We start from the raw sequence: 22,324 nt of genomic DNA on the forward strand, positions 1-22,324 counted from the left end.
GATCCTGCGGAAGGGAGATCAAGCCGGATCGGGCAATGCCTGCCCCAGCACCCCTGCCCAACCTTCGCCAGCTCACACCGTGCCCACACCCCAGCACTGCCCTCCCGGCGTGGTTTGGGGTGCCCAGACCCCCCCCGCAGGAGCAGCGCCGGGGGAAACTCCAGGAGCAAACGCGGCTGTTTTCCACTACTGGCATCGTCCCTTCCGAAATAAAACACCCCACGTCGCGCTGGAGGCTTCTCCCCTACCCCAAAACCGGCACAGGACCACGGGAGGTGGCGGCAAGACCCCGGTGCACCCGCGGAAACCGCACTCCCCAAGCGAACCGCCGCTGAGTCAGAGTGAAAAAGCTAGAGCGTGGCTGGAACGGGGAAATTTGGGGGGGGGGGGGGGGGGGGTGCCTACCTGGGATGCAGGAAGGGGGCACCGGAGCAGGGAAGGGGGATGCATCAGCCCCTGGATTCAGCGAGGAAGACGATCTTCCGGGATCACCTAGGTGGAAAAGGAGAGGTAGGACACAGCGTGTTCACTCTGGAGCCTAATGGGATCTGTCACAAACCCATCCTTACAGCTTCCCCATCCAGGAAGGGGTTCCTGAGGGGGGGTGGGTGGAGGAGGGGAGGCCAGGGGGGGCACCCACCAGCTCCTTGAGCCCCCCTCCGCCCCCCCGCACCGGTCGGTCTGGGCGCGCGGAAGCAAGAGCAGGGGAAGTCGGGCCTCGGTCCCGCGGGGCGGGGAAGCCGGCCCTCCCCGGGGCCTCCCTCCCACATCCGCCACCGGCCGGCTGCCCGTCACCAGCCGCCTGTCACCGCGCCCAGCCCTCCCCAGCAAGCCCAGACCCGTTTCCCTCAGTTTTATAACCAAACCCGGACGGGTCCACCTCCGCCGCTCGTGCTTATACGTTAAACTTCCCAAAACGAGGCGATTCCCCCCCCCCCCCCAAAAAAATCCACCCCCACCTCTCCTTTCCCAGGCCATGCAGCACAACTCCATCCACTGGTTTCGGAAAGGGCTGCGGCTGCACGACAACCCGGCGCTGCTGGCGGCGGTCGCCGATTGCCGCCGCCTTCATCCCCTCTTCATCCTCGAGCCTTCCAGCGGCCCGGCGGGCGCCAACGCCCGGCGGTTCCTCCTCGAGGCCCTGCGGGATTTGGATGGGAACCTGCGGGAAATGGGCTCCAGGTGAGTCCCGGTGCTGCCCCCGAGGGATTTTTGGGGGGGGGGGGGGTCTCAAGGGGCTTCGTGCCCACCCGGCTCCCCCACAGGCTGTTCGTGGTGGGGGGCAGCCCGGAGGAGGTGTTCCCCCGTCTCTTCCACGCCTGGGGGACGACGCGGTTGACGTTCGAGGCGGCCACCGAACCCGCCGCCCGCCGGCGCGACGCCGCCGTGGCCGAGCTGGCGGCCCGGCACGGCGTGGAGGTGATCCGGGAGGTGTCCCACACCCTCTACGACACCGAGAGGTGGGTGCCCGGCGCTGTCCCTCGGGGTACGGGGGGGGATCCGGCCCCGGTGCCGAGCGTGTCGCGCCCTCTCCCCCCCCTCAGAGTCCTCGCCCTGAACGACGGCGAAGCCCCCCTGACCTACAAGCGCCTGCAGAGCCTCCTGGCGTCCCTCGGACCCCCGGAGAAGCCCGCCCCGGTGCTCACGCCAGAACACCTCCAGAGTGAGCATGGGGTGGACCTGGGGGGGTAGAGCAGGAAGCTGCGTTCGCATCTCCCTCGCTGTTCACCCTGGAGCGGAGTGATGGCTGGCACACCCCCACGGTACACGGCGCCCCAGGGTGTTGCACCCCGTGCCGGGTCAGCCATGACGCCGACTACGGGGTCCCCACTTGCGGGGAGGGGGGTAGAGCAGGAAGTTGCGTTACCACCTCCCTCGCTGTTCACCCTGGAGCGGAATGATGGCTGGCACACCCCCATGGTACACGGCGCCCCAGGGTGCCGCACCGCATGCCGGGTCAGCCATGACACCGACTACGGGGTCCCCACCTGGGGGGGTAGAGCAGGAAGCTGCGTTAGCATCTCCCTCGCTGTTCACCCTGGAGCGGAGTGATGGCTGGCACACCCCCATTGTACATGGTGCCCCAGGGTGCCGCACCCCATACCAGGTCACCCATGACGCCGACTACAGGGTCCCCACCTTAGAGGAGCTGGGCCAGGACCCCGCTGAGGTGGGTCCTCACCTCTACCCCGGTGGGGAGACGGCGGCGCTCGCCCGGCTCAACACGCTCATGGAGAGGAGGGTCAGTGCTCGGCGCCCATCACCCTGATTTCAGGCTGCTTCGCCTCCCCCCACCCCCAAACGCGACCCTGGGGCGCTCCCCCCGCCCCCAACCGCGACCCTGGGGCGCTCCCCCCCGTCCAGGCCTGGCTGTGCAGCTTCAAGAAGCCGGAGACGGAGCCCACCTCGCTCAGCCCCAGCACCACCGTCCTCAGCCCCTACCTCAAATTCGGCTGCCTGTCGGTCCGCACCTTCTGGTGGCGGCTGGATGAGGCCTACCAGGGGGTGAGGCAGCATTTTTGGGGTGTCGGGGGGGGGGGGGGAAAGCATGAACCAGAGAGGACCCTGGAGAATCCAGGGGCCAGCCGAGGCAGAGGGGCTGATCCTGCCTTCGCCGGCAGCGGGAGCACTCCCAGCCCCCCGTCTCCTTGCACGGGCAGCTCCTCTGGAGGGAGTTTTTCTACACCGCCGGCGCCAGCATCCCCCATTTCGACCGGATGGTCGGCAACCCCGTCTGCCTGCAGGTCGACTGGGATGACAACCCCCAGCACCTCCGTGCCTGGAGGGAGGTATTTCCCCTCGGCGATAAGCCCAGAGTCCTCTAACACACCCCCCCCCCCCCCAAAATCATCCCCCTGCCCCATCTAACCCCAACACCCCACGGCAGGGCCGCACGGGCTACCCCTTCATCGACGCCATCATGACCCAGCTGCGCACCGAGGGTTGGATCCACCACCTCGCTCGGCACGCCGCCGCCTGCTTCCTCACCCGCGGGGACCTGTGGGTCTCCTGGGAAGAAGGGCTGAAGGTCAGGAGATCTTCCCCCCCCCCGTCCCCCAACACCCACCAAGCTCTCGGGGACCTCATCCCCCACGCCACCAACGGTGTCCCCCAGGTCTTTGAGGAGCTCCTGCTGGACGCCGACTGGTCCCTCAACGCCGGCAACTGGTTGTGGCTGTCGGGCAGCGCCTTCTTCCACCGGTATTTCCACGTCTACTCGCCCGTCGCCTTCGGCAAGAAGACGGACCGGGACGGGGCGTACATTCGGTAGGCGCAAAGCCCAAAGCCACGCGAGACGAGGGGGTGGCCTCCTTGGTGGCTTTGACCCCCTCGCCGTAGGAAATACCTCCCCATCCTCAAGGATTTCCCCGCCGAGTACATCTACGAGCCCTGGAAGGCACCGCGGGCCGTGCAGGAGAGGGCGGGCTGCCTGGTGGGCACCCACTACCCCCGGCCCATCGTGGAGCACGGGGTGGCCAGCAGGAGGAACCTGGGGCGCATGAAGGCAGCCCGTGCGCGGAATGAAGCCCCCAAGAGGCACCGAGGCGCCCCCCGCACAGCCCTGCCGCCACCCCGGCTGCCTTCCTCTCCTCCAGGCACCAAGCAGGAGCCACCGACTAGCCCCTCAGTGGCCAAATCGCGACGGAAAAAGCCCAAGGTCGAGCGGCGCTGAGCCCCACGGGGACCCCCAGGCAGCTGCCAGCTGTGGGTCACGCATGACTTGTCCCATTTTCTCCCTTCCCCTCTCCTACCCCAACACGGGTGACTTCGCTGCTGCTGCTGCTGCCACCACCCCAAAAATCAACCCCCCCCCCCAAGAATGTGTCCTCACCCGCATGAGTCAGCCCCACGGGAAAACCCCTGAGATTCCTCAGAGGTGAAACACCTCCCCGCAAACCCAGGTCCCAACACCCCACCAAAACGACCTTCACCCCTGCCTTCGCCAGAATATAATCCTTATTAAAGGGAGGAAGAATAATTAAGAAAGCACAGCTCGGTTCACACCTGGACCCACCACACTGAAATCCACCGGCAGCACCAGCACGCTTCGGCTACGGTGTCACCGGCTCCGTCATCACGGGGAAGCCGGTGGTTTACTCAATCGCCTGTGAAGAGTATTAGGAACAGGGTGAGCACAAAGCAGCGTCAAAGCCAGCCCCTAAAAAGGCGAGAAAATAAGGCTAGTTTTGTCTTTAAACACACCCACCATCAACAGGCTTCATTTATGGCACCAGCACAAAGCAAGGCACAGCCACCCTGAAAGCCAGGGAACAGCTTCTCCTCCTGAAAAGCTCTAAACACACCGAAACTCCTCCGCGCAGGGGTTTGAAAGCGTTGTGGCAGCCAGCTGAGGCCAAGCACTGCTCCCACCGCCTCACGGGGCTGGAGGCAATGTCTCACGGGCACGAACTCCGGCAGCGAGACAGCTTAGGGAAGGAAGGGGAAGGTCCCTGAGGGGTAACAGGGCACGGGCACAGTCACACGCCTCGAAAAACCCCCTCCGACCGAGCAGGCCGAACGCCCGAGCCGCTCACACCGCGACCGGACCACCACCCCCCGCAAGCACAACCCGCCGACTGGCAGGCGCATGCGCCCGCCGGCTTTTATATCCGCGAAGCATCGCGAGAACAGCAGCGAAGTCTCGGCGGCGCCGCGCTAATCCCGCCCCTTCCTCCACGAGCCAATGGGAGGGCGGAGCGGCAAGTGGGCGGGCCAATCCTTTCCTTCCCCCCGTCGCCCCGCCCCTTCCCCGTGGAAGCGCCTGCGCGCGGGGGGCGGGGCGGGGCGGCGGCCGGGCGTCTCCTCATGGGGCCGGGCGCGCGGCGCCAGGTGCGTGCGGGCGCGGGCAGGCGTTGCCATGGCGACGGCGGGCCGGGGGCGCGCGCGGGGGGCGCGCGCGCGCGCTGCGGGGAGGCCGCCGCCATGACGGGACATTCCCTTCCCCCCCTTCCCCCCCCCCCCTCCCCCCCCCCGCCGCCTCAGGGCCGCCATGGCGGCGGGGAGCGGCGGGCCCTTGTTCTCCCCACCCAGAGGGGTCCGTAGGGGCTGCCCCGCGGGGGGAGGGAGCCGTGAGGCCTCGGGGGACCCGGGACAGGCTGCGTGATGGCGGCGAGGGGCCTCACCACCCCCACCCCCACCCCGCGCCATCGCTCATGAAAAACCTTTTTTGGGGGGCGGTTTTCGCCCCCCTGAGAAAGAGCCTCGGCTTCCTCCTTGCCTGCTGAAGTACCTTGTTCTTGCTTTTCCCTCAGGTTTAGCGCGAGAGGGGGCGAGGAGGGGGCGCGGCGGAGAGGAAAGGTAAGGCCTCGAGGCGCCGGGTGTCCCCGAAGGTGTTAAACCCTCCCGACAGCGTGTCCGGCCCTCTCTGCTTTCCAGAAACACCCGTGGAAAGCCAGCCCTGCTTGCAGAATCACCTAAAATCGGCTAAAATTGGGCAGACCCAAGCGAACCTGTGCGGGGGGGTGTTGCCTGCGGGACAGTGCTGGCTCCTGGGCGAGTTTGGGGGGGATACAGACCTCTCCCAGGCTTCGCTGTGTCGCTCCCTCCCGTTTTTCAGAGAGCTGGCGGGAGCCTGGAGCCTGGAGCACGTGGGGAATCACAGCGTTAAAGAAAGCCTCGGATGTTTCTCAGCTCGCAGCCGAGGAGGCTGAATCTCGTGTTCGTAACGCCGGCGTGAACAAGCAGGGCATGTTTTCCTCCTGCTGCCGGTTATCTCCCAATCCTGTCCCTTCTTAGGACAGTTTCGGCGGGCTGTGCGACTCCCACGTGGAGGGACGGAGCTTGGGAATCGGCCAGGGCCGACTCATTAACGTCCTTTCAGATCCTTCTAGCTGAAATACAGCGGGTTTTAAACTCTTAACTTTGTCTTATCCCAACATCTTCAAGGTACTCAGGGGTCTGACGTCGCTTGAGCGGCGTGGTCGTGGTTTGTGGAGTTATGGGAAGGGTTTTGTAAATGCCTTGTGTGAGCCTCGTGTGTTTGGGATCCATCTTCGTGTTGCAGGGATGTGCCTGTCTTAGGGACAGGATGGTGGTCGGTGGGTTTGTTCGACTTGGGCATCATTTAAAGATAGTTCCTTGCTGAAATCTGGAGGCTTTAGGAGAAATTAATTGGTTTCTTTGGTGGGAGAGGGGAAGGAGAACGCTGTGAACCTACCCGGGGAGCGTAGGGCTATTAATAAAGGTGATGAGGGGGCAGCCGAGCCAAGAACCCGTGGAGTTTGATGTTTACTCCCACTCCCTGGAGTCCAAATAGCTGCAAAATTCCTGGTGTCTCGAGGAGGATAGCCTGGAGAGGCGCCTCTGATCCTGTGAGCGCTTGTCGCTCCCTCTCCTTCACGGCAGGGCCAGGCTCTGCGGGGGCCTCTCGGTGCTTTTTGCCCCCCCCCCCGGCAGTGGTGCCACGCTCTGAGGGAACGCTGTTTGGTTTCGTACCGGTGTGATCTGTCCCCCTGGAGAGCGGAGCTTCTCCCCGGGCTTAAAATCTGGAGGTTTATGTGTCTTGGCTGAATCTCCACGGCTTGTTCTTAAGGAACTAAGAACTTTTTTGGAGACAGGAGAAGACCAGATGTTCTTTCTGATGGCTTTTTTTTTTGGATACGGCATCAAATAGAAACAAAGATTGAAGCTTATGATATTAGACAACCCTTTCTTGGCAACTCTAATTATAAAAGGTGGTTTTTCCTAAGCTCGGAATGACTTTTGGAATGTCCTTAGCGCTTTAGAGGCGCTTAAAAACTGAGCTGGTGCCTCCGTTTCTGCTGCTTAAAGTGAAATGGGAGCGGTGCCTAGAGGAAGGCCTAGGGAGGAGTTTATAAACAGGCTTGATATTTGACACTTAGCGGATAATTCGCGGCCTAAAGCGAATATAAACTTAAATTAGATCCGTAAACGAAGCTGGTGGGGAAAGTGGGGAAGGTTTTACCTTCAGCTGTCGGCTCTGGGGTCGAGGGCAGAGCTGGACAGCACTGGGAGGTCAGCCTGGTGCTTTACACAAACTTCTTTCTTCAATATTCCAGTTTGGGGAATTCCATATTCCTCGCTGGCTAAATACCCGAAATGGGGGCTCTACAGGAAAATAAAAACCTGATTCTTTGAGGGGACGGGCAGCATGTGCTGGGTGAGGAGGCAGGCTGTGAAGAGCAGCTCTCTGAGGTGTTAGAATATTGTTATTACGATGGTAATGACAATGATAAAGTTTTCAGGAGCGGTCAGAAAGGACGGGCTGGCAAGCACGTTGGACCTGAGCATCGTTTTCATCACCCAGCACTAAAAGATGACCTTTAAAGTAGATTATTGGGACAACTTCTTAAATGATCCCTGCCCAGCTGAGGTTTCCCACCTGCAGAGAGCTGCCCTGTCAGCAGCAGCGAAGCCATCGCTGTAGGACAAACACTCAGAGGCTGAGAAACCTGCCCCGAAACCCGGCGATTTTGGGGCCAGCAGCGTTTCCCTTTGGCAACAGCCCGCCTCGCAGAGTTTGTGCTGGACTCTTCGTGGGCAAGGAAAGAGTGGATAAGGGTGAACGGTCCTGTCTGCTTTCTTTCCCTTTTTAATAGTCTTATTTTGGAGAGGCAGAGGGGGAGAGGAGCGTGGGACCTTTTGTGTTTTGAAGGAGGTCTCGGACATCTCCTCTCAGCAGGCTTTAAGGTCGTGGATGGGCTGCAGAATCCTTCTCTCCTCCCCAGAGAATGAAAAGCTCTCGGTAGCTTTTCGTAGCCAACAACCATCTTTGTTGTCTCTCTTCCCTCCCGCTGGTTTCCCGGCATCGCCTTGGGAAGCGGGGGGCGGCGGGGGGGGGGGGGGGGGAGCGCCACGAAGGATCTGGCAACCAGCGGGCTGCCGGTGGCGACCGCCCCCCGCTTCGGCGCCGACCCACCCCACGCTTTCCTCGAGCCTCGTCGTAAAGGAGGTTCAGGAAGCGGGTGAGCGCCGCGGGGCAAAGTTCAGAGACCAAAAAAAAAAAAAAAGGGGCAATTTTCAGCCCGAAGGTGATCTCATAAGGATAAACCCCGGTGTTTATCCGCCCCGGTGAAAAGCCAGCGCGACAAAACCCCGGTGGGCTGTTCCCCGGGTAGGTCGTGACTTTGCTGGTGGTGATTTGTCCCCTCTAGAAACTTGGATGGCTTCTACGGTGAGCCTGGGCAGAGAGACGTTGTTGGAAGATGGACTGCCGCCTGCAAAAAAGCCCAGGTAAATTTAACTTAGCAGCGAATTTCTGCTTAATCAGAGCGTTTCCCCGGCACCTTGCGTCCTTCTTTGCGGGGCGTGACGCTTGGCCCCGAGCCCCAGCGGTCGTTTCGGCCGCTGAGCCGAGAAAAACGCGCTGGCTCCGGCCCTCTCCTGGGTTTTCCTGGAACAAAGGCCTTCGTGCCCACCGCATCCCTCGCTGCTGGGGTTTGGATTAACCCCCGGCACACCCAGTTGCCTGGAAAGCTGGGGTTCCCTGCGCTGCCCCCCCTGGTTCTAGCTCGGGTCCTCTCCACGCGTAGGTCGTGCTTCTTCGCGTGGGTCCCGGGAGGATGGGCGATTCCTCCCGTTAGGATGGTTTCGCTGCACGTAAGGGATGACTAATTCCCCTTTGGAGGCTCCCTGAGCTCATAAAGAGGTTGTCTGACGGTCCTCCAAGCGGGAACCGGAGCGTGACGCCGATTTGGGGGCGTATCCACCCTCCTTTCCATCCAGGCTTGGTGCCGGGGCTGCTGTGGCACCACGGGCTCAGAAACTGAGGCATCACCATCCGCGAACGTGCAGCTCATTCCTCCGGGGAGTCGTCTGCCACGAATCTGATTTATTTCCGAGTTAGGAAGGCGGGAGAATAGTTTCTGGGAGGGCGCCCTGGTCGCCAGGTTGGTCTGGCGACCGTGGGACGAGCAGCAAAGAGGCTGGGAGCTTGTTTTTATCCTTGCTGGGGATATCACAGGGTAGAAATAAGCGTCTCTGTCAGCGTGGGAGCAGAATGCCTCTCCCAGGGGTGTTGCACAGGGTGATGACTTGTTATTATTTTGGATTTCAGTCCCTAGGTTTCTGGTTGGGGTTTTATAGTAGCTCGTTAGTAAGAGTACTAATTGATTCATTGCCAGTGAGGCTTGCAGTCCCCAAATTCAACCCCACTGACAGCGAAGAGCTCCTCGAGGAAAGGGTTCACTCGTCCCTTGCCGTGGCGGAGGGAAGGCGAAGCTCCATCCGTGGGGTGTTGGTTGCCTTTCCCCTTCGTGCTCAGTATCCCGTGTTTGCAGATAAAAACCATCCGAACGAGCTGCCTCCCCCCCCCCCCCCCCGGCGCTGCTGCTGCTTCCACCCTCTGCAGCCGGTCCCCTGCTTCAGAAAAGCAGCTGGACACCAGGCCAGGAGAAGCCCATCCACTCAATAAATAATAAATGTCAAATTTAAAAGCGCTGTGCAGGTGGAAAGCTAGGAAAATAAGGGAGAAGGGAGGAGGAGGAGGAGGAGGAAGGAGAATATCGCCCTTCCGTGAGACCCTTTGTAGCATCTGGGCTTCCGAAAGGTTGGCCTCGAGCTTCCCAGCGACACGGGGAGGGATTCCTGGTACAGCAACGTCCTGCCGAGGGGTCTCCTCAGCAAAGAGGGGCCGGGAGGTGGGAAGGTCCTCACCGGGAAGCCTTCGCCTCCTTCCTTTTGGGATAACTGGGATAACTGGGGCTGGTGTCTTGGGGGCAGGCAGGGTTGGGTTTGCTCCCCTGTGTCTCTGCAGCCATCGCTAACGTATCCCACGGCGCTCACCCCACCTTTCCCGCTGTCTCCAGCCTTTGCTGGCTTCCAGGCAGCTCCCAGGAACGAGCCCTCCCTTCTTCCCAATTTTAATGGGATCGGCTTCGCTTCTGGAGCGTTCCGGGGCGGCGCTGCCTTCCCCGGTCACCGTCTCGACGGGTGAAGGTGGTGTCATTCCATCCCTTGGGATGGTGGGCGCTGGGAATGTTGGTCCGTGGAGCTGCACGCTGGCTTTGAGGCACAGCGAGCCGCTCCCCTCGTCCTCTGCGTGTCCTCTTTCTCCTCTCGCAGGAAGCTGTTGCCAAGCCTCAAAGCCAAGAAGCCTCGGGAGCTCGTCCTGGTGATCGGGACGGGGATCAGCGCGGCGGTTGCTCCTCAGGTGCCGGCGCTGAAGTCGTGGAAGGGCTTAATCCAGGCCCTCCTGGACGCTGCTATTGACTTTGATCTCCTGGAAGACGAAGAGAGCAAACGGTTCCAAAAGTGTCTCCACGAAGACAAGAACTTGGTTCACGTCGCCCACGACCTTATCCAGAAGCTGTCTCCGGTGAGTGTCCGTCGATATTCGGTACCCCCCCCCGCTCAGCGTAAGGTTTCCCGCCTTGAAAATCACCAAATTTTGGGTCTCCGGCCTGTCCCCATCTCCGACGATTCCTCTGGCTACGAGGACCCACAAGGGCCGGCACCGTGCTGGGTTCCTGAGGCGCACCTCTGCCCTGCGCACCAGCTTTGGGGTGTTTCCTGCGGGGCAGGGAGTCTTGTGAGGAGCCAGAGCTTTGGCGAGACCCTTGGGAAATCCGGGGGTGGTTTATCATCGCGTCGGGAAGCGGCAGAAGAAGCCCCGCTCTCATCTCCGCCTCTCTCCCCAGCGCACAAGCAACGTTCGCTCCACTTTTTTCAAAGACTGTTTGTACGAAGTGTTCGACGACCTGGAGTCTAAAATGGAGGATTCCGGGAAGCAGCTGCTCCAATCGGTGCTTCACCTGATGGAGAACGGGGCGCTGGTGTTGACCACCAACTTCGACAACCTGCTGGAGCTGTACGCCGCGCACCAGGGGAAGCACCTCGAGTCTCTGGACCTGACAGATGAAAAAAAGGTAAACCCCGAGGATTTGGTTATTGTCCTTTTTCGGTCAGGGCTGAGCTGGGACGAGGCAGGATGGTGGCGGGGTGCGCCCTCCCGCCCACGGGAGGGGGTTGTGCTTGGTCGCTTCCCGTTCCAGCTCCTTTCTGAGCTCCGCGTTTCCTGCGTGACCCCTTAATCTACACTGGAAGTACTTAACAGGGTTCCAAATTAGCGTTCTAATTATTGCAAGCTTAAACGAGCTAAGGGCTGCTGGAGTCAACTGGGAGCCTCAGAAGTGGCTTTCTGAAATGAAGGTCAGCTCTTGAGCTCCCTCGGAGCTTCTCAGAGCCTGGAAGGGCCAAGAAATGAAGCTTGGTAGGCTCGAGAAACGCGCTGAAGTTGTATTTGTAGAGTTTTCCCCCCTTTTTTTCCGCCGAGTCCGGTGCGTCCGTTCGGTCTCTTCCCATCGCCTTCGCCGTCGGGCCGAAGCGTCGACGCCAACGAGCGCCGTCGGGCCGCGGGGCCCGACGGCCTCGAGGAGTTAAAATGAGGAGGAAACTCCCTCTTTGAAAGGCTTCCCCAAAATGATACGTTTAACAGCGCTGCGGGAGCGAAGGCGATGAGTTTCCAGAGGGGTTTCTTTGGGGCAGGTGCTGGAGTGGGCGCAGGAGAAGAGGAAGCTCAGCGTCCTGCACATCCACGGCGTTTACACCAACCCCAGCGGCATCGTGCTGCACCCGGCCGGCTACCAGAACGTGCTGCGCAACACGGAGGTGATGGTGAGGCCACCCCCACACCCCCTTCTCCTCCGCTTTGGGGTCCCATCCGGGGCTTGTACCCATCTCCCGCCACCAGGCTGAGTTCCAAGGCTGAAGGGGTGGGAAAAGTCCTTCGTGCAGAGCCGGGGGGGGGGGTCCTCAAAGCTGCCAAAACCCCTCACCACGCTCGCGTTGAGGACGACTGGGTGCTGGTCTCGGCCTCTTGCGCCTCGTGAGGGTGAAGCTTCCCTTCGCTAAGCCCTTTTTTCCCTTTTTTCCCTTTTTTCCCTTTTTTCCCTTTTTTCCCTTTTTTCCCTTTTTTCCCTTTTTTCCCTTTTTTCCCTTTTTTCCCTTTTTTCCCTTTTTTCCCTTTTTTCCCTTTTTTCCCTTTTTTCCCTTTTTTCCCTTTTTTCCCTTTTTTCCCTTTTTTCCCTTTTTTCCCTTTTTTCTTGCAAGCGAGAGATTCAGAAGCTGTATGAAAACAAGTCATTCCTCTTCCTGGGCTGTGGCTGGACTGTCGACGACACCACGTTTCAGGCGTTGTTTTTGGAGGCTGTCAAGCACAAATCGGACCTGGAGCACTTCATGCTCGTCCGGCGAGGAGACGTGGACGAGTTCAAGAAGCTCCGCGAGAACATGCTGGACAAAGGGATCAAAGTGATTTCCTACGGGGAGGAATACGCCGACTTGCCCGAGTACTTCGAGAGGCTGACGAGCGAGATCGCCACCAGGGGTCGGACAGGTACCGGGGGGCAGATATCACTTGGAAATCATAAAAATGGGGGAAAAAAAGGGAGTTTGCTCGCCAGAGGCGAGGAAAGCCCTGCCACGTGCCCCGTCCTCGCTCTCTGCTCTCTCCTAGGCCTGCCCAAGGAGGGACAGCAGCTCAACGGCTCCGCTGCTGCCCACCCTGAGATGAAAGGTAAGACCCTTCTGCCCTTTCCAAACTCCCCCCCTGCCTTGTGACTCCCCGGCGGGGGGGAGCCCGGCGGCCTCCAGAGCTTTCCCTTTCCCGCAGGACGCACCACTTGAGCATCAGCCTCGCCCCCCGGGGGGACCTGCGCCGCGGCGGGGACGGCTCTAAACCCGAGCCGGCAGCTCCCGGAGAGGCCTGACGAGGTTTAGGGCCGGTTTCGGGGCGGGGGGGGGGGAAGAGGAGAAGCGAAACCCATCGCTGTCGAGCTGCTTCGGGCACAAGGCGGGGGCTGGGGGGGGGGGGGTCGGCCGCCCCGTTTCACGTAGTAAAATTCTTTTTACCGAGGTTGGGCGCGCCCGGGGAGCTGCAGCCGCCTCGAATTTCATACTTTAGCGCTTTTGTATTCTGTATTTCAATTAAAAACATGAAACTTGAGCTTTTTTTTTTTTTTTTTTTTACTCGAAGCTCTAGTTTTCTAGTTTATACTGTACAGGATTTTGTACGTTGAAGCTTGTATTAAAGGCCTGTTCGCTTTCCCTGCTGGCTGATGGGTGATTTACACGCCCCCTCCTCAAAAACCCTCAACCCAGGCAGGAGTTTGTCTTCCCCCACCCCAAGGAGGAAACAGGTCCTGGCTGGAGGCAAGTTATTTATACACCGAGAACAAATTATGAAGTTTATTTTTATATAAATTATGTCTCTTAGCAGACAGCATTCGATTTATTGCACTAGAGCACATCTGCGATACAGAGCTACAAGACACCGTAAGAGAGGTTTGTATTATCCAGTGGAGCACTTCAGACCAGGCACTCGAAGAGGGGGCGGAGGGGGGGGGGGGGGGACACAAAGGGCGCAGGAAAGCAGCAAGCAGCCCCGTTCTCTTCCAGTAGGAATTCGGGTTTGGTTTGGGTTTTTTTTTTTTTTTCCTTTTTTTTTTTTTTTTTCCTAGCAAATAACACCAAGGCGCTGCCTTCCTTCTCCGACCACGACGAGCGCCATGGGACCAAGCTCCTCCCTAAACACGCGGTGTCTGGAGTCTCGGTAACGACAGAAACGGGGACCTTAAGGCAATTTTAGCGTTTTTTTTCCCGGTTTTGGTTCATCAGCTTCAGCGGAGCCGCCACTAGCGGAGACGTCAACAGCCCAAATCTTCTCCCGCTGCTGCCCTAAGCTCACCCCTCGCTCCTGCGTCTTCCCTAAGCTGCTCTAAACCAAACGAAAAGGAAAAGCAGCTCCAAAAACAACACTTTTAAACCCCCCCCCCCTACCCCGCCCCGAAACAGCCCAGCAGGTTCTGGCGCTGCCCACCCCACCCCGTGCGGCACGAACAATACAAAGCTCTGGCTCCAGCCTTCCAGCGTCACTTCGAACAGAATGAAAGAACCCAAGGGAAGGGCTTTTTTTGCTGGATAAAAGGGAGTTTTATCCCCCCCCCCAAAAAAAAAAGTCAGTCCCCCTCGCACCGGTCCGCCTTCATTCTGCTCTGCACTACACAGGAAAGACTACAGTCGGTAACGGGGTAAAGCATGTTCTTCTCTGACATCAGCAAACAGCGATTTGGTTGGGTTTTCGTTCATTTTTTTTTTTTAGGCCTTCATGAGCGCCGCGACCACGGCCTTGGCGTTAAGGCTTCGCAGATCGCAGTACGTTTGGCCGGTACCGACGAAAACGATGGGCTTGCTCGTGATGTAGGTCATGGAGATGGCGGCGCCCACCTGCCGAGGACAACGGGGGGGGGGGAAACCCTCAGCCCACCAACCCGGCGCGACCCCGCCTGGAGGGGAGGCGGCCGGTATACGCGGAATAAACCACGAGGCCTCACGGCCCCGTACGGGTGGAAATGGGACGGCTAAATTTTGGTTAAATGGCTTCAACGCAAGAGGATGGCGTCCAGGATAGCGCCCGGCCTTGGACAATCCCTGCTCTGGTCGCCACCGTCCTTCTGTCCTTACCTTGTCATCGATGGTATCGAACTTGGTGAGGACAATCCCGTCGATGAGCCGCGGCGTCTGGGCCATGGAGTGATCGGCCAAGGCCTTGTTGAACTTGACCTGAGGGAGACGGTAGATCCAAGAACCACGTTGGTGGTGCTGCTTGTCCCAATCTTTCATAAAACCTACAGAAACGGGTTTGGTTTTTTTTATCCCCCCTCGGATCTTTCAGGGAACAAAGCCTCCACGCTCACCAGCTGATCCACAGCTTCGTTCCCCACCAGCGCTTCCCCCACGAAGAGGACCAGGTCGGGAGCGTTGACGGCGATGAGTTTGGCCAACGCCGTCATCAAGGGAGCGTTGTCCTGCATGCGGCCCGCCGTGTCCACCAGGACCACGTCAAAGCCCTGGTTCCGAGCTGGGCGGGGCGACCAGACCACCGGTTAAACCTCGCGCTCCGGTGAAACCGCCGCCTCCCACCGACGGGTTTCCCCCGCCTACCGTAAGAGATGGCCTCCATGGCGATCCCCGCCGCGTCCTTGCCGTAGCCCTTCTCGTAGAGCTGCACCATGGTCCGCCCGCCGTGGCTCTCCGGAGGGTGCAGGGCGTTGAGGCGACGGGTGTGGGTGCGGAGCTGCTCCACCGCTCCCGCCCGGAAGGTGTCGCAGGCGGCGATGAGGACGCTGAAACCGTTCTCGATCAGCCAGAATGAGATCTGGAGGGTGCGCCAAAAAAAAACCACAAAAACACCCCAAAATCCAGTTAACACCCCCAGCCTGACCTCCTCCCCCGTCCCAGAGAGCCAGGAGGACCGTGTCCTACCTTGGCCAGGTTGGTGGACTTCCCGACGCCGTTGACGCCGCAGAAAGTGACGACGTAGGGTCGGCGATGGCGCTGGGCGTCCATGACGTCGCGCAGGACGTCCACGCGGCGCTGGGGCTGCAGGATCTGCACCAGAGCCTCCTGCAGGGCCTGCTTCACCGTCGAGGTCACCGCTGGGAAGGAGGAGACGGCGAGAGAACCCGTCACGCCCTGGGAACGCTCCCGAGCCCCGCGCCGCGAGCGGGAGGCCGCGCGGCCGCCACTTACTGGTGAACGTTCCCATCACCTTCCCTTCCAGTTTCTTGGCCACCGATTCGCAGAGCTGCACCGCGATCTCGGCCGCCACGTTTTTGGCTTGGAGGGAGAGAGAAGAGCGAAAGGGGAGTCAGCGGTGCCGAGGTGCGCGCCGGACAGCGGCGCCGAGGGAAGGAAGGTGGGAGGCGGCGCTCAGCATCGCCGCCAGACCACACCATTGCCCCCCAGTTTGATGCCCAGAGGCGAGATGGGGAACCCACCACCCTTCCCGTGGGCAACAACGGCCCCAAACCGTGGGGGCTACCCCGCCCCCGGAGCGCAGGGAACCACCTCCAACGCCAACCGGCTGGCGGCGGATCCAGCCGTACCGATCAAGTGATCCTTCATCTTCTCCAGGACGGGGTCCATGTCCTCTCTCGCCAAGCTCTTGGAGCCCACCAGGCCTTTCAGCATGCCAAACATGCCCCCCAGGCCCCCCTTCTTGGCGCTGCGGAGGAGCACAGGAGTCACCCTCGGGCGCGAGGAGCCAGGTGCGAGAAAAGCCGGACAAACGCACCAGTTTGTCCCCAACCGCGTCACTGGTTAGACTGGAAGATGAGTTACGGGAGGGGGGGAGGCCGCAGGAGCCCCTCACCTGGGTTTCGAAAGGTTCTGAACAACCTTCTCCTCTTCACCTTCGTCATCGCTCTCGTACTCCAGGTCGTAGAGGCGGCCGGGCTCCCGATTTCGATCCCCCAGAGCCTGCGAGGCGGAATTGGACGACACAAAGACACACCCCCCCCCAAAAATCGGCAACCCCTTACTGTCACACACCCCCCACCACCCGTTTTCGGTGACGAGATCTTTGCCACGAGGGCTCGGCCCCGAGCTGGAGACGACACCCTTTCGGCGGCAGCTTCTGCCATCCCGGTTCCTCGTCCCTTCCCGGCCACCCCAGGCCGCGTTTCCAACCCTCAGCTCATCCCAGAGCAACGGGGACGGAGCGACCCGGCTCTTCCTCACCGTATCGGGGTCAAATTCTTCCACGGGACAAGCCTCGGCGCTGCCGTTGGTCGCCGAGTTGCTGTAATCGAGGACTTTGGCGTTGGAGTTCCCCAGGTCCCACACTCGGGGCTTCTTCCCCTTCTCCTTCTGCGCCTCGGGCTTTGGAGATCTGCTGAAAGAAAGACCAGAAACGCGTTCTGGCGATGCAGCAGCAACTGGGTCCTTGGAAAATGCGAACGTTAAAAGCTTGGATGACCCAAAAAAGGTAGAAATTAAGGTTAAATCCGGCTGATTCCGTCTCCGGAGTTTATTTATCTGAACTTTCACCCTCTATCAGGCCACTTGGCATCGATGCGGCACTGCCCTTTGCTCGCAGCAGGGGAAAACCTCACCAAAAAGAGGTCTGGGCCTCTCCTGGGGAAGGGATCAAGCTCTGTCCCCCCCCTCCAGGACCCACAGCGCGCCCTTTCCCAGTCTTCCCAGCAAACAAGAAGATAAGGAAAAGGGAAATAAGGCCGAGGAAAGCGCGGGCTGACTCCCAGGGGACGCCAGAGGAAGGAGAGACTCGGTCACGGCCCAGGGACCCCCAGGGTGAGGTGGTGGGAAGCGTCCCCGTCGCCCACCTGGACTTCTCCCCCGCTTTCATGTGTCTCCTGAAGAATTCCTCCCGGTTCTTCTGCAGGATTTCATCCTTGGTGAGCTCCTCCCTGTCCCCGGCGGCGGAGAGTTGCTTGTCGCCCGGGGCCGCTTTACCGGGGGGCGCGACACCTTCGGTTCCTGAGGGGAAAAAGCCCCAACACGAGCTCAGCCCAGCGTTGGGGAGGACTGGGAGGACTGGGAAAAGCGCAGACTGGCACACAGAGCTCTGGAGGATTTATTTTCCGCCCCTCTCCATCTCTCTTTTCCCGCTCACCTTCTTTTTTGGAGCTTTTGTTCTTCTTGGTCTTGACTTTCTCCTTTGGTTTCTCCCCTGGGGTTTCTATCATGGACTTGACAGTCTTCTGGGACTTGAGAGACTGCTCAAACGTCTTCATGACGGTGGGAGCTCGGACTTTACTGCTCTCCTCTGCATCCCTGCGGGGGAGGTGGCCCGTTAGCCTCAATTTCAGCTCTTCCCCTACCCCTCACCCCTCCATTCTGAAAGGAGAGAGACAAAACTCCAGCTCTGCTACCGGAGGAGGCGCATGAAGTCGTCTTTAAAATCAAAGGTGCCATTGAGGAGGCCCAGGGTGCCTTTCTGCTGGAACTCGTTGCGATATTTGTCTCTGAACTCCTTGTGGACGTCGTCTATCAACTTGTCGACGTAGGTGAGAGTCAGGATCTTCTGAAACCCCACCTGCAAAGCAGCACGGCGAGGAGAACGGCGCTCTCGCGGCCTCTGGCTGGCGAGGAAGAACCTCGCTCCCTTCTCACACGGAGCTCTTTCGTTTCGGCAGGCTGTGGGACGTGTCCCACCGCTCTCAAAAAGGGGGGAAAAAACACCCCCAAGAACGTGGCACGTTTCCCTTTCAAAGGTGATAAAGCAGGTTGAGCGTTTCATGGCAACAAAGACACGTAGCGAAAAGGCCAGAAAGGTTTTTGCTTATCTTTAGGTACGCAACGGAGGTTGGGTGGATTTATAGAGATAAGGGACGGGGAGAGCGCTAAAATAGCTGCTAAAGTAAAGGGGGGGACACGTTTCTGGCGGTTTTTAACTAAATCTGGTCAAAAGAAAAGGTTTTTTAGGCTGTAAGAACCTGTAGAGCTTCTCTCTAAGGAGTTTTAATCCTGTCGCACACGACTCCGATGACCCAAAGACGCCCCTTTTCTAGGGCAATCCTCCCCCCTCGGGATTTCGGGGCACCCCAGGCTAGGTAGGGGCTAAGGGGCCAACGTGCCACCCCCGGGGGTGCCTGGGGGGAGGTGGCTTACCACAAACACCAGTTCAAACTGGTTGTCCAGTTTGTACTTAAGCGTGAGGGCTTCATGGGTGAAGGAGTTGTTGCCGCCTCGCTCCTAGGGGAGAAGAACCGTCGGAAAGGGGGTGCCAGCAGCGAGGAGACCCCCCCCCCCCCAAATCATCATCCCTGGCACCCACCCCTCCCCAAAAAGCGGGCCAGCACCGCTTATAGTGGGCCAGCCCATCCCCCTGAGCGGTGGCCCCAAATTTCCTCCCCCAAATAGGTCAGATGTTGTGTGTGTGGGTCCCCAGGTAGGTGGGCCCACCCCATGTCTCCTCCCCTCCCCAAACAAGTGGTCCCATCCATCCCCCCCCCCCCCCCCCATGGTGGTTGTGCCCATGTGTCCCCCCCACAGGTAGGTGGTCCCAACCATATCCCCCCCCTCCCCAGGCAGGTGGTCCTGCCCATTCCCCCCCTCCCCCAGGTAGGTGGTCCCAAGCCCCCTCCCCAGGTAGGTGGTCCTGCCCATTTCCCCCCCCCCCGCCCCCCGCCAAGTAGGGGGGGGAAGGTCCCAAGAGGTCCCAAGACCCCTCCCCAGGTAGAGGGTCCCAACCACTCCCCCCTCCCCAGATAGGTGGTCCTGCCCATTCCCCCCTCCCCAGGTAGGTGGTCCTGCCCATTCCCCCCTCCCCAGGTAGGTGGTCCTGCCCATTCCCCCTCCCCAGGTAGGTGGTCCTGCCCATTCCCCCCTCCCCAGGTAGGTGGTCCTGCCCATTCCCCCCTCCCCAGGTAGGTGGTCCTGCCCATTCCCCCTCCCCAGGTAGGTGGTCCTGCCCATTCCCCCCTCCCCAGGTAGGTGGTCCCAACCACCCCTCCCTCAGGTAGGTGGTCCCAAGCCCCCTCCCCAGGTAGGGGGTCCTACCACACTCCCCCCCCCCCCCCCGTAAGTGGTCCTGCCCATTCCCCCCTCCCCTCAGGTAGACAGTCCCAACCCCCCCCCTCCAGGTAGGTGGTACTGCCCATTCCCCCCCCCTCATAGGTGGTCCCAACAGCCCCCCCCCCCGCCCCCCCCAAGGTAGGTGGCCCCTACCCAACCGTCGCGTCGCGACCCCCCCCCGCCCAGGCAGATGGTCCGGGCCGTATCTCCCCCTCCCCGCCTCAGGCAGATGGTCCCTCCCGCCCGCCCGCCCGCCGCCTCCCGCCCCCCGCCCGCCCGGCGCGGACCTGCAAGAGGACGGAGCGGATGAGGGCGTTAACGGGCGCGGTAGCGGCGGCGGCGGGCCCGCGGACGCCCTGGAAGCACCAGAGGACGAGGCCGCCCTTGCTGAAGATGGTGAAGAAGTCGAGCATGGCGGCGGCGGCGGCGCCGGGCCCGGCTCCGCGCACACGTCGCACTGCCCCCCCCCCCCCCCCGCGCCCGCCCGCCCTCACTTCCGCCGGAAACCGCGCCCCGCCATTGGCGGAGGGGACGGGAAGGGGCGGGACGGCGGCTGGCGAATGGCGAGAGGGGCGGGGCGCGGTGGGGGCGTGGTAATGCGGAGAGGGGGCGGGGCTAGGCGGCATGCTGCGCTGGTGGCGCGGACTTCGCCCGCCGAGGCGGGGGGGTCCGGGGGGGTCCCCGGTACCGGGGGGGGGTCCGGGCCGCCCCCTCCGCACCGCGGCCCCCCTCAGCTCCGACATCTTTCGCGGTGAGACCCGGAGGGGCCGGGGGGAGGGGATTTGGGGGTGTCATGGGGGTCCCGGGGGGGGGAATGGGGGGGGGGTGTCTAGAGGGGGGTGTCAAAGGGATTGGGGGGGTTCCAGGGAAAGGGAGGGTCACTGGGTGGGTTTCCAGGGACTGGGGTGGGTCCTGAGGGGTCCCAGAGGGGACTGGAGGGGTCCGAGGGGGGGGCTGGGGGCGTTCTGAGGGGTCCCGCTGTGGGCTGGTGGGCCCTGGGGGGACTGGGGGTCCAGGAGACCCAAGGGACACTGGAAGGGGACACGGGGGGGGCGGGGGGTGTCATTGGGACGCCAGAGAGAACTGGCGGGTCCCAGGGGGCAATAGGGTGTCCCAGGTGACTTGAGGGGGGCGGGATATCCCAGGGGATTAGGGGAGAACTTGTGGGGTCTCAGAGTGGACGGGGGGGACCCCAGGGGGGACTGGGGGGGGGGTCACAGAAAGCCCTGGGAGGGGGGGGGGGGTGTCCAGGAGACCCAAGACGTCCAGGGGGGGATTATAGAGAGGCCTGGAGTGGCACCCAGGGAACTGGAGGCGGGCGGGGGGCACCCAGGGGACTGAGGGGTCCCAGAGGGTCCTAGGGAGATGGAGAGGGTGCTGGGGGGTTCCCAGAAGGACCTCGGGGGGTCCCAGGGGGGCTGCCAGCTGTGCCCCCCCCCGACCTCAAAGCGTGTGTGTGTGTCGTCCCCCCCACTCCCAATATACCAGCAGAGCTGGATCTGGGGCTGAGGCGCCTGGCTCAGACTCTGAAGGATCAGCTGCCGGCTCAGGAGGCGGGGTGGGGGACCTGGGTCCCCCCGGGGACCCCTTCGGGTCCCCGACCCCCCGAAGAAGCCGACGTGGTGGTGGTGGGGGGCGGCGTGGTGGGCTGGTCGGTGGCTTACTGGCTGAAGGCGCTGGAGGGCCAGCGGCACGGCATGAAGGTGCTGGTGGTGGAGCGGGACCCCACGGTGAGACACCCCCTTCCCAGGGCGGGGTACAGCCTTGGGGACCCTCTCTGAACCTCCTTTTTTTTGGGGGGGGGGGGGGGTGTCTTCTCCTTCAGTATTCCCAAGCCTCCACGGTGCTGTCAGTGGGGGGGATCCGGCAGCAGTTTTCCCTCCCGGAAAATATCCACATGTCCCGCTTCTCCGCCAGCTTCCTCCGCAACATCAACGTAGGGGGGATTATTTTGGGGGGGAGGGTGTGGGTTATTGGGGGGAGGGGGGGGGGTGTTGCCCAGCCCTGCTCACCGGGGTCCCCCTCGCCTTACAGGAGTACCTTGGGGTGCCGAACGAGCCCCCCATCGACATCCAGTTCCAGCCCTCGGGGTACCTCTTCCTCGCCTCCCCGCAGGGGGCTGCCGGGCTGGAGGCCACCGTCCAGCTCCAGAGGTGGGGGACAAGCGTGGAAACCCCCCCACGGGGGTCATTTTTTTTGGGGGGGGGGGGGGTCTTATCCTGACACACACACACACACACTCCCCCCATGCTGGCCATCCCCAGGGAGAAGGGGCGAAGGTGGCCCTGCTGTCCCCCGCCCAGCTGAAGGCGAAATTCCCTTGGATGGACACGGAGGACGTGGCCGTGGCGTCCTATGGTATGGGGGGGGGGGGGGGGGGCATGGGGGGGGACGACCCCCCCCCCACTCAACACCCATCCTCATCCCCGTCAATCTCTATTCTCATCTCCATCCCATCCCTACGGGGTGCATCCTCCATCCCAGCTTTATTTAGGGAAGGGGGGGGCCACCCCCCCCAAATTGGGGTATTTGGGGGGGGTGTCACACTGCCAGGCCCCCCCACACGTGTGTTTCCCCCCCCCTCAACACCCATCCTCATCCCCATCATCCTCATCCCCATCAATCTCCATCCCTATGGGGTGCATCCTCCATCCCAGCTTTATTTAGGGAAGCGGGGGTCCACCCCCCCCTAAACTGGGGTATTTGGGGGGGGAGGGTGTCACACTGCCATGCCCCCCCCAATGTGTGTTTCCCCCCCCCCCTCAACACCCATCCTCATCCCCATCATCCTCATCCCCATCATCCTCATCATCCTCATCCCCATCAATCTCCATCCCCATTCCTACGGGGTGCATCCTCCATCCCACCTTTATTTAGGGAAGGAAGGGTCCACCCCCCCTAAATTGGGGTACTTGGGGGGGGGGTCACACTGCCGTGCCCCCCTCACGTGTGTTTCCCCCCCCCCCCCAACACCTCAACACCCATCCTCATCCCCATCATCCTCATCCCCATCATCCTCATCCCCATCAATCTCCATCCCTACGGA

The 22,324-nt window shown here is 61.4% G+C and overlaps 4 protein-coding genes across 11 annotated transcripts in view; 3 read left to right on the top strand and 1 right to left on the bottom strand.

Moving 5' to 3' along the window:
• The first annotated feature begins 976 nt into the window (after nucleotides 1-976).
• LOC147413955 (cryptochrome-2-like) lies at nucleotides 977-3,673 on the top strand. The gene is made up of 9 exons (XM_086476885.1): nucleotides 977-1,182; nucleotides 1,266-1,460; nucleotides 1,545-1,663; nucleotides 2,088-2,242; nucleotides 2,365-2,505; nucleotides 2,622-2,789; nucleotides 2,888-3,028; nucleotides 3,116-3,267; nucleotides 3,340-3,673. Exons 1-9 carry the CDS (start codon nucleotides 977-979, stop codon nucleotides 3,671-3,673), a joined length of 1,611 nt encoding a protein of 536 aa, XP_086333011.1.
• A 1,582-nt stretch (nucleotides 3,674-5,255) lies between these two features.
• SIRAL1 (SIR2 antiphage like 1) lies at nucleotides 5,256-12,689 on the top strand. Of its 3 annotated transcripts, XM_086476977.1 has the most exons (8): nucleotides 5,256-5,298; nucleotides 8,115-8,193; nucleotides 10,024-10,276; nucleotides 10,599-10,826; nucleotides 11,446-11,574; nucleotides 12,010-12,295; nucleotides 12,416-12,475; nucleotides 12,553-12,689. In XM_086476977.1, exons 2-8 carry the CDS (start codon nucleotides 8,123-8,125, stop codon nucleotides 12,666-12,668), a joined length of 1,143 nt encoding a protein of 380 aa, XP_086333103.1. In that variant the 5' UTR covers nucleotides 5,256-5,298; nucleotides 8,115-8,122; the 3' UTR covers nucleotides 12,669-12,689. The 3 variants fall into 3 exon arrangements, with proteins under 3 accessions (XP_086333103.1, XP_086333101.1, XP_086333104.1); XM_086476975.1 differs by lacking the exon at nucleotides 5,256-5,298 and having other exon boundaries at nucleotides 7,984-8,193; XM_086476978.1 differs by lacking the exon at nucleotides 5,256-5,298 and having other exon boundaries at nucleotides 7,984-8,193; nucleotides 12,572-12,620.
• Nucleotides 12,690-13,752: 1,063 nt separating this feature from the next.
• SRPRA (SRP receptor subunit alpha) lies at nucleotides 13,753-19,691 on the bottom strand. 6 transcript variants are annotated; one of them, XM_086476861.1, is made up of 14 exons: nucleotides 19,566-19,691; nucleotides 18,373-18,456; nucleotides 17,634-17,797; nucleotides 17,375-17,535; nucleotides 17,085-17,238; nucleotides 16,480-16,630; nucleotides 16,112-16,218; nucleotides 15,846-15,964; nucleotides 15,490-15,576; nucleotides 15,223-15,395; nucleotides 14,902-15,115; nucleotides 14,655-14,818; nucleotides 14,422-14,520; nucleotides 13,753-14,184 (listed from the first exon to the last, which is right to left on the bottom strand). In XM_086476861.1, the coding sequence occupies exons 1-14, from the start codon at nucleotides 19,689-19,691 to the stop codon at nucleotides 14,056-14,058; spliced, it is 1,932 nt and encodes a 643-aa protein (XP_086332987.1). In that variant the 3' UTR covers nucleotides 13,753-14,055. The 6 variants fall into 6 exon arrangements, with proteins under 6 accessions (XP_086332987.1, XP_086332985.1, XP_086332988.1 ...); XM_086476859.1 differs by having other exon boundaries at nucleotides 16,480-16,633; XM_086476862.1 differs by having other exon boundaries at nucleotides 16,112-16,194; nucleotides 16,462-16,633.
• A 211-nt stretch (nucleotides 19,692-19,902) lies between these two features.
• The window catches only part of FOXRED1 (FAD dependent oxidoreductase domain containing 1), a 2,992-nt gene continuing 570 nt past the window's right edge, over nucleotides 19,903-22,324 (top strand). The window contains exons 1-5 of the mRNA XM_086476886.1: nucleotides 19,903-20,029; nucleotides 20,770-21,008; nucleotides 21,104-21,214; nucleotides 21,313-21,444; nucleotides 21,543-21,636. Of these exons, the coding sequence (XP_086333012.1) occupies nucleotides 19,903-20,029; nucleotides 20,770-21,008; nucleotides 21,104-21,214; nucleotides 21,313-21,444; nucleotides 21,543-21,636 (703 nt within the window). The remainder of the gene's footprint in view (nucleotides 20,030-20,769; nucleotides 21,009-21,103; nucleotides 21,215-21,312; nucleotides 21,445-21,542; nucleotides 21,637-22,324) is intronic.

This window comes from Leptosomus discolor, chromosome 22, assembly GCF_034619465.1.
Source record: "Leptosomus discolor isolate bLepDis1 chromosome 22, bLepDis1.hap2, whole genome shotgun sequence".
Lineage (NCBI taxonomy): Eukaryota > Metazoa > Chordata > Aves > Leptosomiformes > Leptosomidae > Leptosomus > Leptosomus discolor.

Bases quoted from the DNA above. Each gene is read 5' to 3' on its own strand.
- LOC147413955 (XM_086476885.1), top strand. From the start codon at position 977: ATGCAGCACAACTCCATCCACTGGTTTCGGAAAGGGCTGCGGCTGCAC. The intron at 2,506-2,621 runs GTGAGGCAGCAT...CTTCGCCGGCAG, and splicing joins TGGATGAGGCCTACCAGGGG to CGGGAGCACTCCCAGCCCCC. The intron at 3,029-3,115 runs GTCAGGAGATCT...GGTGTCCCCCAG, and splicing joins CCTGGGAAGAAGGGCTGAAG to GTCTTTGAGGAGCTCCTGCT.
- SIRAL1 (XM_086476977.1), top strand. From the start codon at position 8,123: ATGGCTTCTACGGTGAGCCTGGGCAGAGAGACGTTGTTGGAAGATGGA. The intron at 10,277-10,598 runs GTGAGTGTCCGT...CTCTCTCCCCAG, and splicing joins TTATCCAGAAGCTGTCTCCG to CGCACAAGCAACGTTCGCTC. The intron at 11,575-12,009 runs GTGAGGCCACCC...TTTTCTTGCAAG, and splicing joins TGCGCAACACGGAGGTGATG to CGAGAGATTCAGAAGCTGTA.
- SRPRA (XM_086476857.1), bottom strand. From the start codon at position 18,428: ATGAAGCCCTCACGCTTAAGTACAAACTGGACAACCAGTTTGAACTGG. The intron at 14,819-14,901 runs GTAGGCGGGGGA...CGCCCCGCCCAG, and splicing joins CATGGAGGCCATCTCTTACG to CTCGGAACCAGGGCTTTGAC. The intron at 14,185-14,421 runs GTAAGGACAGAA...TGTCCTCGGCAG, and splicing joins TCGATACCATCGATGACAAG to GTGGGCGCCGCCATCTCCAT.